We start from the raw sequence: 13,381 nt of genomic DNA, 5'->3' as shown, positions 1-13,381 counted from the left end.
CCCAGCACACAGGACTGTACTACTGCACTGCTCACAACCAGCTGGGACACCACAGCTCTACACCAACACACCTGGATGTGTTCAGTAAGTAAACACAGACAGTCTTTATTTTTTAACTTTATTTAAACATGTAAACTATCCAGTGTAAAATTGGATGTCTAGCACAAAAAGAAAACAAATCATGCCTCATAATTTTGCGCTTGTGGGCCACTATGGAATCAACCCCTCTGTGAACAACAGACATGGCGTTGAGCGTCACGGGTTGCCAGTTCTTTATGATACTGTTGAGGATGTGAAAAGTCTGCTGAATTGTGAATTTAGCCCCAACACCCCTGCTTTTGGAAAGATGGCAACTGGCATATGAATGAAACATTTCACTTTAACATTTAAGACTTTTAGATTTCGATTGAAAATTTCTATCTTTGATTTTGACTAAACCTTATGTATTAATATAAATGTTAAATCTAAGCTATCTAGATATTTCATTTCCAAATGACCTCTTGAATTTAAAATGTACACTAAAACTTCAAATGTGTTAAATAATTCACTCACTATATCATCAGGATTTTTAGTATTTATCGATTTGTTTATTTTTACATATATTTCTTTGTTCATCCTGCAATAAAAATAAAAATCTTTTTTAAAAAAGTACACAAACTGTTAAGTATAAATATCAATGCTAGATATAAAAGTTTATTATATATATATATATATATATATATATATATATATATATATATATATATATATATATATATATATATATAATTTATTTTCTCAGTTATATATTTTTGGAATATTTGCACTTTAACATTCGCAAACTTTCGCACTGAATCTTAAATGTTGAATGTAATTTTGTACCTAAATATTCGGTCAGAATCTTACGTATAAAGTTAAATGTTAAATCTAAATATTTAGTGTAAACGATGAATATAAATGTTAAATGTAAGTGTCTAAACATCGATCAGAATATATTTTTATATTAAATTCTTACATTTGGTGTTCTACATGTAAGCGTGTTAAATGTACGTGATATCTCTGTACTGATTGCAGCAGCGTGATAGAAGTGGCTTGTTTCATAGTTACATAATAATTATATTTTTCCCTCACAAACATAGAGCTTTATTTTGCTTGTTATTTATTTCTCAAGGTTCAGAGACGTACACAGCGTTCTTCAGAGAGGGACTGTTTGTCTTCCTGGGCTTTACACTTATCCCAGGAGCTCTGTGCATGTGGTATGTTACTGTAATTGTGAACCTACTGAATAAAACTGACTAATAAATTCTCGTTTTTAACTTTGCACGCGCTTGTTGTTTCTCAGGAAGAGGAAGCGGAGCTCAGCTAATGGCCACAGCAGCACTGGTGAGAGTGGACAGGTGAGTGCGGTTGAAAGGAGGAGGGACTGTTTGATCATGTGACATGTTCAGAATTAAACTTAATACTGTGTTTGTTTTCAGCCTCAGTCTGCTGCAGTGTATGAAAATATCTCAGCCTCAAACCGTAGCAGAAGAGTCTCAGACGAACAGGATGACGTTCACTACGCCAGTGTTGTTATTAAACGCTCCCACACACAGGAAGGGTCTCTGTCCCTGAGACGTCCTGCACGCACCACAGAGGAAGAGGATGTTCAGTACGCTGAAGTGAACTTCAGCAGAAGAACTGCTACTATCCAGTGAGCAAATCATTATCCTTATAACAACATTAACTGTGCTGCTCAGTCAAAAAAAATCTTTTCATGAAGTGACCTGAATGAAATCTGTTGCTCCCACAGACTTGTGGAACATGAAGCGGCTGATGATCCGTCTCAGATCTACAGCAAGATGCAGAAAATCTCATCCAAAAGCTAAAGAGGTAGAACTTCAGGTTGCTGGAAGAAAGCTTAGAAGAGACCACATAGTTTTGTTCTATCTGTTTTAAACATCAATCCACCTTCCAAATCAAACAGCAGAAGATGGATTGCTTGGGTATTTTATTACAGTATTATTGCTTGGATAGAGTTTTATAGCGCTGAATGGTGTTTTTAACCTTCAAATGATCCGTGCGGCTCAGAATTTTAGGAACGAGAAATTTTAATACAGTTTCAGATTGAGCATTTTTCCATGTTTGGTTTAGGGGAGATTTACAATTAGTACTTGAACCGACAAAGTTAAATGTTACAGCTGACACCACAACAGGGGGCAAAAATTAAAATGTAATAAAAATTCTATAACATCATTTTGCAATTTTTTAAAAATATTATTTGTGGACAAACAGACTGTTTATAAAGATTTTTTTTTTTTTTTTAAAACACACACAAAATCCTTACTTGTCACACAATTTCTAAAAACCTGACACTAATTCTTGGCCTTAATCAAAATCAAGACTCTTATCAAGCCCTGATCACAACTTTGAGTCTGTGATTACATGAAGAGAGAGACGTATTTGAGGCACCCCACATCCACAGAAGATCTGTGGTTAGTTCTCCAAGATGTTTGAGGCTTCACCTTCACCAACCGACCTGCTGAATTGCATTAAAACTATGTGCAAGTCTACCTAGAAGAATCGATGGTGTTTTTTAGGCGAAGGCTGATCACACCAAATATATTGATTTGATTAGGATTTCTCTTCTGTTCGTTTACGTACTTAGTAAATTATTACTTAAGTATTAACACTTCTTTTTGAAAGCATTCTTAATAGCATTTTTTTCACACATGCCTAAAACCTTTATTGTCACTTGTACACATGTACAAGGCAACAGATTGCTTCATACTGGAGTTTTCTGTTACTTCACATCTGGTTTTGCAATTTTTTTTGTGGCTGTGGTGCAATAAAGTAAAAAATGGACTGCATCTTGGTGATTTGGTGTACTTTTTAGGTATGGGGTCTTTGTTTAATGTATGCCAACAGCCAAACTGCCACTGCTAGGCCCTTGAGCAAGGCCCTCAACCCTTCCTTCTCCAGGAGTGCTGTATCATAGCTGCCCCTGCACACTGACCCCAATCTCCTTAGTTGGGGTATGTGCAGAAAAAAGAATTCCACTGTGCTGTAATGTATATGTGGCGATAATAAAGACTTCTGTGCCCCGTTCTTCTACTTCTTCTACTTCTACTTACATCACCCACCAATTACATGTTCACACCCCCATAAGACACAAACACTGTCATCACTGTCCACTTCCTCAAAGTCATTCTTAGAAAGAGGACCCGAAAGTAGTTGTGAGAAAACGCTCTCTAAGTGGAATTATGGACGTTGAATCCAGAATGCTGCTGCTACTGACCCTGTTGTTGAGTATTGCAGGTAGTGTTGCTCTTTTTTCGCCTTTAATATGAACCTGTCTCTGTTATATGGAGGATGTTGTCTCTGTGGTATTTTCTTCCACAAACCTAATCTAGGTTAAAAGTGGCATCTGATGACTTAAGGTGTTTATAAAAATCTTTACAGCACAATAAAGCAAAAGCAAATCATTTGACATTGAATAAGTTTTATTTGACATAATGGTTTTCATAAACTGTACATATAATACACCATGCAGTGTGTGTTAATTATCCACCAGTAATTATTTATTAGTTTAAAATATTTCACTGGTTTAAACCCAGAATCCTTCTCGTAGCTACACAACAGCTGCTGAGAGTTATTAACTTTTAATATTTCACTGTGTAAACATATCAGTTTTAGTGTCAGGTATCCAGAACGTGGAGGTATCATGCTCTCATAAGAACATCTGTGCTCTGAGACAGTCTTCTGTGAACCTGATTTGCTCCTACTCAAATATCAGTATCATCACTGGATTCTGGTTCAGTCTAAAGGACAAAGCTAAATGGAGGGAGGAGGAACATCCAGAGGATTTAACTTTAGACTCTGACTACGCCGGACGTGTGGACTACACAGAGATGACAAACATAACCTTCACTCTTACAATAACAGACCTGAGAGAGAGAGACTCAGGGGAGTATCGCTTAGTGCTCGTAAAGGACAAAGGAGAGAAATACGTGAGCTCCACTGGAGTTACTCTGACAGTTACAGGTAACAGAGCAGCCAGTCTGGAATATCCAGTGCTATTGTACATGTCTGAAGTGAAACATTCACATTTAACTTCTTTTAGACCTGCAGGTGACCCATGATTCCACACAATATGTTCTCACCTGCCACACTTCCTGTCGTCTAACTTTTGCTGCTAAACTGTACTACTGGTACAAGAATGGACAATTCTTAAAGGATTACGAAGACAAACAGGGAACTTTCACCTTAACAACTACTGAACAAGTCAGTTACTCCTGCTCTGTTCATGGCTTTAACGAGATACGTTCTCCTTCTCTATGTGAGTATTAATTTCTCTTCACTGAAATGACTCGGGGGTTTTGTAAACTGTTATGGTTTATGGTAGGGGCTAAAGCTTTAAAAATGAATTGCAAACCATCCCATCCAGTGACCTGTTCTCTATTTCAGGTGTTGGCAGGGACTGTTGGAGTGTGACCTACCCAGACAAAAGAGTCTGTGCTCTGGAAGGATCTTCAGTGGAATTTACTGGAAATTACAAACTTCTTGATGGTCAGAGTGTTGATACAATATACTGGCATTCTTCTAAGGACTTCCTAAACCAGGAGAATGAAAAGCAGTTTGTTAATCGAGTTAAATATGTGGAACAAAACAGAAACTTCACTTTGAACATGAAGCAGCTGACAAAGAATGACTCTGGAGAATATCGGCTTAGAATAATTAATCAACTTGACAAATTCTCTAGTAGACCTGGAGTGGTTCTGAATGTTACAGGTTAATATCCTCCACTGAACTGTCTCTACTTCTGGTCTCTCTGTGTCGATGTTCATCTGTTAAATCTCGTTCCTTTATTTTGTGCGTGTTCAGATCTGCAGGTAAGACTGAGTGACTATGCTGTGGCATCAGAAGAACGGACGGCAGTAACGCTGGGCTGCATCACCTCCTGCACTCTGCCCAACAGCCCCATTTACATGTGGTACAAGAACGGACAGCCCGTTATTAGCAAACTCACCAAACACAACAAGCTCTACCTGATCTCCAGCGAAGATGAAGGGAACTACTCGTGTGCCGTGAAAGGACATGAGGATCTTCGCTCTCCTGAACAAATTGTTACATGTGAGTAAAAAAACATTAAATCTCACAGTAATATATCATATTTTCTATACAACCCGAATTCCGGAAATGTTGGGACGTTTTTTTTATTTGAATAAAATGAAAACTAAAAGACTTTCAAATCATGTGAGATAATATTTTACTCACAATAGAACATAGATTCCATAACAAATGTTTAAATGGAGAAATTTTACACTTATATCCACTAAATGTGCTCATATCGAATTTGATGCCTGCTACAGGTCTCAAAATAGTTTACATGGCGTAGCGTCTCCTCTTCTGTTCAAAACAGTTTAAAGATGTCTGGGCGTCGAGGTAATGAGTTTCTGGAGTTTTGTTGTTGGAATTTGGTCCCATTCTCCCCAGTGTGCTCTATAAATGAAAGCTCTGGATTGCAGGCAGCCAATTTAGCACCAGGACTACTACGATGAAGCCATACTGTTATAATGTAATAGCTGCAGGGTGTGGTTTTCATCATCCTGCTGAAATACATTAGGCATTCCTTGAAATAGATGTCACCTTTAGGGGAGCAAATGTTTCTCTTAAACCTTTATATACCTCTCAGCATTTATAATGCCTTCCAGAGCATACAAGGTTCCATACCACCCATACCATCAGAGATGCTGGCTTTTGAACCGAACGATGGAACACGCTGGAAGGTCTCCCTATTCTTTAGCCTGGATGACATGGTGTCCGTCATTTCCAACAGGAATGTTAAATTTGGACTCGTCTGACCACAGAACACTTTTCCACTTTGAAACAGTCCATTTAAAATGAGCCTCAGCCCAAAGAACACGATGGCGCTTTTGGGCCATGTTCACATACGGCTTCCTTTTTGCATGATAGAGCTTTAGTTGTCATCTGCAGATGGCACAGCAGATTGTGTTTAACTACATTGGTTTCTGGAAGTGTTCCTGGGCCCATTTAGTGATGTCATTGACACGATCATGCCGACGAGTGATGAGTGTCGTATGATGGCCCGAAAACCTCCGGCATCCAATAAAGGTCTTCGGCCTTGTCCCTTACTCACAGAGAATTTTTCCAGTTTCTCTGAAGCTTTTGATGATGTTCTGCACTGTAGATGATGAGATTTACAAAGCCTTTGCAAGTTGACATTGAGGAACATTTGTTGTTTTTAAAGTTTTCTACAATCTTTTTACACACTATTTCACAGATTGGAGAGCCTCAGCCTCCAATCATCATTACTTCTGAGAACATTTCCAGAATTTGGGTTGTATTAAAGACTCAATCAAATCTATTAGAACTGATGATCCACATAAACAGATTTTAAAATAAAGTTTGTTATTGGTGTGTTATCTCTTTTTAACATTTACGGAAGCAGTTTCAAGTGTCGACACTTTGTGCCATTATGTGCTATACCATCTTCAGAAAAGAGAAGTTTGCATTTTTATGCAATTTCTTGGTAACATGACCAAGTGACATCCTGTCTGATTAACTTCAAGAGACATTCAAATGATTCTCAACATAAAAAAATCTTATTGTTCAATCTTAATTAAAGGCCAAATGCTGCGATGATAATTAAGCAGTAATACAATATCCTGTTGTTAGAGAACACTAATCAATTCAATCATGTCTGCTTTTACAAAAGTTTTCCTGTAACAGTAACAGTTGCTCCTGTGCTAAAAGTTTTCTCAAGTAATGAAGGAAGTGAAGCTGATGTGTGGAAGCTGCATGCTGTATGGGGAGCTGCTGCTGCACTCGTTCCTGCTCTGCTTCTCTCCCTTCTTACCGCCTTCCTGTGTGTTAAGTGAGTGACTGAATTCTTTATTTCTTGCTTAAATGACCATGTGATCGTAATCCTGTGTTAAACATTAGTGGAATAAAGCAGGGACAGATTGAACAGCCTGGTTTTTATGTCCTTTGTGTGAACAGGAGGAAGAAAAGAGCAGTGAGAGACATTCAGGTACTCAGAGAAGTTTTCACTTCATGTCTTTATCTTCACAAAGCTCTACATGAAGTTCCTATAAATCTGTTATTAAATAAAATGAAAGACTTTTTCTCTTCATTTCTCTCAGTGTGTTCCAAAACCTGGAGATGGCACAAACACAGGGCTGAACCACATGACTATGTCCCCGGATTATGAAGTAAGTATACGGTCTTTCTGCCTTTGTGTGTGTGTGTGTGTGTGTGTGTGTGTGTGTGTGTTTGTGTTTAGTTCTTTAAATTCTTTTGTCCACCTAGAATATTCAGAGTTCTCCCAGTAACACTTACACAACTCTGAACCCTGCAACCATGTCCTCTGATTATGATGTGCTGAGGGTGTGTGTGTGTATGTGTGTGTGTGTGTGTGTGTTTAGTTCTTTAAATTCTCATGTCCCCCTAGAATATTCAGAGCTCTTCAAGTGACACTTACACAACTCTGAACGCTGCAACTATGTCCTCTGATTATGATGTGCTGAGGGTAAGTGCATGTGTTTGTGTGTCTACGTGTGTCTATGTGTGTCTGCATGTCTGCAAGCTGTTCTTAATCTCTGACCTATTGATCTAGCACAAAGGGAAGTTTTTAATAGAGACTTTAAAGCACTTCTGTAAATCACAGAAGTTAGGAGCTACTGGGACAGTTTCTGGCCAGACCACTGGGGGGTGCTGGCAGGCCCTTCATCACAGCCGGCATTTCCTTTGTATTGTGTTGCAATAAGCTCTTACCCCATTGTTATTATTTATGGTATTATTTATATTTTTATATAAATTGTTTTAAGATTTATTTATAACGTTATAAGATAAGATAACGTTATAAATAAATCCTAAAATAATTATATATTATTTATATTTTTATATCAATTATTTTAAGATTTATTTATAACATTATTATTACATACAATATTTAAAATGTATAACCTGACATTTTGTGCATTTTACAGAAGTGACACATTCAGATACACAAACCTGCAACCACAGTCTCTGGAAGTACAGTAAGTGTGTACTCTTTAAGTGTGTGTTTGTCCAAAAGGGTGTTTGTTATAGTGTATGACATGAACATGTATGGTTTTTTCAGGAGGTAGCTACTTGCCTCAGTACTCTAGAACTGAAGAACGATAACCAACAGTTAAGTTTGGAACATCACAGGAAGGATGCATTAAAAAGAGCTACAAAGATTTCTGTCTTATGTAAGAGTTATTCATTTGTGTCATTCATGCAGCTCCTTTTTCACATTGAAATTTAAACTTTTTCACATTTTAACTTTCCTTTATCTGCGACTCCTCACTTGACTCAACTCTGTTCATTCGAACATCACTGAGGAAACAACCACTGGTTGATGACAGTTTTCAGCATTTGTTATTTTAATGTCTTGTAAACTATAATAAAATGATGATAGTAAAGCAAACACCTCCCTGCGCACAAATTCTATTTTGTCTGATCTGTTATTGTACAATGTTTAAAATGTTTCTATGTACAAGTACAAAATTTAATTTATCGGATTTTTGGCACGACTGTATGATGTACACATTTAAAAGTGTTTTTTATACAGCCACATGTTAAAATGATAATAATAACTTAATAACTAAGAGCCATTCAGAGATGTCTGAAAATCTGGGAGTTTGGAAGAAGTGCCATTGTGGAGCCCTCACCACTAGCAGATTTTGTCAAGTCCCTTTCTGGCATCCACCAGCTTTGCCCGAGCTATCAACATCAGCTCGAAGACACATGAGGTCCCCTCTCCCCCACTATTTCCGGGGCTTTTTCTCTTTGGAGCAGACACGGCAAAAAATGCCTTCAACAAAGTGAAAGTAATTGGTAGTCAATGGTTTCAGGAGAAAGTTGCACTCTCCTGACCATTTTGTAATGATTAAAGATTAAACGTTATACCAAGTGGACTTTGGACATGCAGTCAAAAGAGGAAACAACCCAATTGTTGGTCTCAAAGAGCTGTTGGGAAAATGTTATTCCAGGCAGCTCACCATAATCCAGTGGTTGAGCACGTAAGGCAGCATAAGACACTGAACAGATTCATGGCCCATTTCTAGCAGGTCATTTGCAGAGGTTTTCAGAGGTGCTGTGTGTAGGCCATCTCAAAAGGACCATTGCACCAGCTTCCATTAATTGAGTTCCCTTTCAAAAGAGTTGGTATGGATCTTGTTGGGCCATTAGAGCAATCTGCACAAGGGCATTGCTTTGTGTTAGTGGACTTCTGTCACACCTGGATGCAGTGCCTCTCTGAAACATCAGAATTTGCACTGTTGTGGATCCGCTCTTCTATGTCATGTCCAGAGTGGAGATCCTGAATGCCAAGGGCACATGACTTGTGTCTTGTACTTTTTGGTTTGGCCCAGTTTTATGGGAACATTATAAAAGTCAACGCAACGTCTACATTTGATACCTATACCATTCCCTACATTGATGAACTTCTCAAAAGTTTAGTTGTGGCTTGCTTTCATTCGTCATGTTTAGGTTACGCCAAAAATTGACCCTTCCTTTTGGGTTGTTCTGAGCCTCAGTGACATTCCAGTGACTCATGGACAGAATCTTCTGCACCCACTACACATTTTCCCATTTAGATTATATTTATAGAAAACACATCAACCAGCAGGTGGCACCCTATGGAGTGTCCTTTAACAGTGTCTTTTGGGACAGGCCTTTACACTCTTTCAGACCATACCCTGCTCAAGTGGCTGCCAAAATGTGGATTGCTGATTGGTATCAGGCATTTCAATTTTGAGGTTAGCCACAGGTCAGGAACATAGATGGCTGTGGAGGATTTCCTCTCTCATCATTAGGGCTGGGAGGCAGCGGGAGTACGGATGGCCCTGAGTCAGAGACCTGAGTCAGGTGATGGGGGTATGTACCGTTTCAGCAGCTTGAAACTATGCGAAACTGAGCCAATTATATATTCTCACTGGTCCCAATAGAGGAAACAAAGGAAACCAAGATGCAGCTGAAAGTCAGGTGAGGAGTGTTACAGTACTAACTTTAGTTTTCACTACAATAAATGACTAAACTTTCCCTTACTAATTTGTCAACTGCATGCTGGTCTTTTCCCCACAGTGTAGCCCAGGCTTTCTCAACTCCCTCGAGTCCTAATCCTAATCCTAAGCCTCACATGCTTGTATAGTTTTAGTAATCTTGAAGCTAAACCTTGCAGGACCATGGATCTCAAGGACCAGAGTTGAGAAACCCAGGTGCAGCCTTTCTTGACATCATTTCATTTTCTAATCATGGTGGAACATATGGCAGAGAGACAAACCAAAAAGAATAAAACTGTTCAATATTGAACAGTATGTTTGTAGGCACAATATATATATATATGGTATAGTATAGTACAGTCTTGCAGCATTTTTAGACTTTATAAGTATTGACGATAAAACAGGTTGATGGTAGGGGGCGCTAGTGAGTACCACATAGAGTAGACGTGTTCATTTCCTTTATTCATTCATTCATCTTCTACCGCTTATCCGAACTACCTCGGGTCACGGGGAGCCTGTGCCTATCTCAGGCGTCATCGGGCATCAAGGCAGGATACACCCTGGACGGAGTGCCAACCCATCGCAGGGCACACACACACACACACTCATTCACTCACGCAATCACACACTAGGGACAATTTTCCAGAGATGCCAATCAACCTACCATGCATGTCTTTGGACCGGGGGAGGAAACCGGAGTACCTGGAGGAAACCCCCGAGGCACGGGGAGAACATGCAAACTCCACACACACAAGGTGGAGGCGGGAATCGAACCCCGACCCTGGAGGTGTGAGGCGAACGTGCTAACCACTAAGCCACCGTGCCCCCCTCATTTCCTTTAATTATTCTTTATTTTTCACCAATAATTTTATTGTTAAATTATGCTTATCACCATTGTTCAGTCACAGTCGGCATGACGAAGCCCAAGTCAAAGAAAGGGGAGAAATCAGTAGAGGATGAAGGTGAACAAGGAGTTTATCATTTGGATGATGCTCAGCTCACTGCTAGTTTCACAGAACCTGTAATGTTCCTTGCGGATGAACGGCTCCATGAATGAAAAATTTGATTCTTTGGAATCTACACAGTCTCAGGTGTTGGCCATACTGTTGGAAGTCACCTCGCCAGTTACAGAAATCGAGAAGGCTTGTGCAGATTATGAGGGCCTAATTTCAGTTTGTGGTTGACGTCCTTGTGTAAATCCTTGGTGCCAGTAACTTTTCAACACCCCCGAAGATTGCCGAGCCCATCGTACAGGCCCGGTTGGTAACACATGATCAAATGTTTTTCACTCTCTTTAGAAGGCTCAAGCCTTTGTTGACTATCATAGTTGTGAATGACTCTGCTTAGTCTACACAGCTATGGCTTTTTAGCAGTTAAAGGATTGGGTAACATTCTCAGACTTTCAGGTGCTTGGCCCTTTGCCTCCTGCAGAACGTGTGTGTCTTTTCTCACGGTTGATGCTGATCATTGTGATTTGTATGTTTTTTAATCTTTCGTCTACAGCTATCTATGAGCACTATGTGCTACACAGAGCATTCATTGTATTAATTTATTTCATGATCAAGTTTTTGTTGTTGTTGTAATGTAAAAGTTCATAGGCATTTGAGGAGCAGTTTAGCAATGGGCTTTTTTTTTTTTACTTCTTGCTATGTTTTATTGTTTTTGTAATACTGCTGCACTACTTATCGGCTTCAAATTACATATGTTTTTTTTAAACCGCTTAGTTTGGGAAAGCGGTTGGGACGGGTGTGGCGACGTAGTTTTTGTTCACTGTCTTTTATCTTTGTTCACCCTTTGTTGCTTTATTGTTTTGTAAATCAGTTGCGTTATATCCACATTAACAGACCCTAATGCTCGGTAATGTTCTTGTCTCTGGCTGTATCGCTTCCAAACATTGTACTTTTTTAAATCTCTATGCCCCTTTTACAACGATCCTGCCTCTGTAGTTTCAACAACTCTGCACATCATCCTTGTTCTTAAAGATCAAGACTAGAACACTTCTCCTCCATTTCTCAGGCATCTTTCCTGTTAAGAGTGGTACAGAGAGAAGGCTGGCCCTGACAGATTTGGAATCAAATTTTTTAATAAGTATGCTGGTAAAATTGCACCCCATAGGAGGAGGAAGAAGACATTCCCTCCTTCTCTCTACTCCGCCAACTGTACTTCTTATGAAAGACGTATTTAAAACATGACACTCTTGCCCCTTCTTCAAAACTTGAGAGCCCTGCAAGTGTATTTCATCTATTATTCACCCTGACCAAGTCGACTTTGTCCTTAGTAGATTCTAAATATAATCTATTCCAAGCAAAATATTTCTTCTTGGGTCAGTATGTTGTATTATCATCCATATGGTTTTAACTAATCTTGATGGATCACCACAATTTACGTTACATGGGGCACACAACAACTCCGTCCAGGGTGTATCCTGCCTTGATGCCCGATGACGCCTGAGATAGGCACAGGCTCCCCGTGACCCGAGGTAGTTCAGATAAGCGGTAGAAGATGAATGAGAATGAGAATGAGGGGCACACAACAGGGTTGTCTTCTTTCACCCTGCGCTTAGCCTGAAGGTACGGTTCCCTGTCCAATATGGCATGATTGAAGCTAAGAAAGTTATTCTGTTTTTGTGAAAGGAAAAATGTTATGCCTCTCTTTTCTGAATGGATAACTTGACTCCATCTCTGGGAAATCTGCAAAATTTGACAAAACATACTGTAGGAACCAGTCTTTTTATTTTTCTTCTGACGAGTCACAAGGACCATAGAGGTAGCAATCACTTTTTGATAACTATTGTAATTACTCTTTGTAGGATATGTTGCTTTTGTCTATCATCACTTCCATTATTTTTGTTATATCTCATATTGCTTCATTGTGCATATCGTACAGACTGTGGTTATATGAAGGGTCCGTCTGTTTTGTTTTGTATTGCTTGTTTGTTTGTAATCTTGTTGTATACACAGGCCAGAAGGTGGCGTTACTTGCAAGACAAAGGACGTTTGCAATCATACAGCAGGTGACACCAGTAAAATTACTCACTCTCATTTACTCATTTTCTACCGCTTATCAAGGCAGGATACACCCTGGACGGAGTGCCAACCCATCGCAGGGCACACACACACTCTCATTCACTCACGCACACACACACTACGGACAATTTCCCAGAGATGCCAATCAACCTACCATGCATGTCTTTGGACCGGGGGAGGAAACCGGAGTACCCGGAGGAAACCCCCGAGGCACAGGGAGAACATGCAAACTCCACACACACAAGGTGGAGGTGGGAATCGAACCCCCAACCCTGGAGGTGTGAGGCGAACGTGCTAATCACTAAGCCACCGTGTACCCCCTCCAGTAAAATTACTACATATAAA

The 13,381-nt window shown here is 39.5% G+C and overlaps 1 protein-coding gene across 3 annotated transcripts in view; it reads left to right on the top strand.

Annotated features, from left to right (window-relative positions):
• Positions 1-3,174: 3,174 nt before the first annotated feature.
• Positions 3,175-13,381, top strand: part of LOC132839064 (calpain-2 catalytic subunit-like) — a 31,430-nt gene continuing 21,223 nt past the window's right edge. Inside the window, exons 1-11 of one of the 3 annotated variants that reach the window (XM_060859839.1) lie at positions 3,175-3,276; positions 3,649-4,002; positions 4,082-4,297; positions 4,426-4,749; positions 4,843-5,091; positions 6,736-6,856; positions 6,982-7,012; positions 7,125-7,193; positions 7,433-7,510; positions 7,971-8,016; positions 8,105-8,412. In XM_060859839.1, coding sequence (XP_060715822.1) covers positions 3,222-3,276; positions 3,649-4,002; positions 4,082-4,297; positions 4,426-4,749; positions 4,843-5,091; positions 6,736-6,856; positions 6,982-7,012; positions 7,125-7,193; positions 7,433-7,510; positions 7,971-7,976 — 1,503 coding nt within the window. In that variant the 5' untranslated portion in view covers positions 3,175-3,221 and the 3' untranslated portion in view covers positions 7,977-8,016; positions 8,105-8,412. Of the gene's footprint in view, positions 3,277-3,648; positions 4,003-4,081; positions 4,298-4,425; positions 4,750-4,842; positions 5,092-6,735; positions 6,857-6,981; positions 7,013-7,124; positions 7,194-7,271; positions 7,369-7,432; positions 7,511-7,970; positions 8,022-8,104; positions 8,413-13,381 lie in introns of those variants that run through there. The other 2 variants (XM_060859838.1, XM_060859840.1) reach the window with 2 other exon arrangements.

The sequence above is a fragment of the Tachysurus vachellii genome, chromosome 23, assembly GCF_030014155.1.
Source record: "Tachysurus vachellii isolate PV-2020 chromosome 23, HZAU_Pvac_v1, whole genome shotgun sequence".
Lineage (NCBI taxonomy): Eukaryota > Metazoa > Chordata > Actinopteri > Siluriformes > Bagridae > Tachysurus > Tachysurus vachellii.
This window is presented reverse-complemented; position numbering and strand designations above follow the sequence as displayed.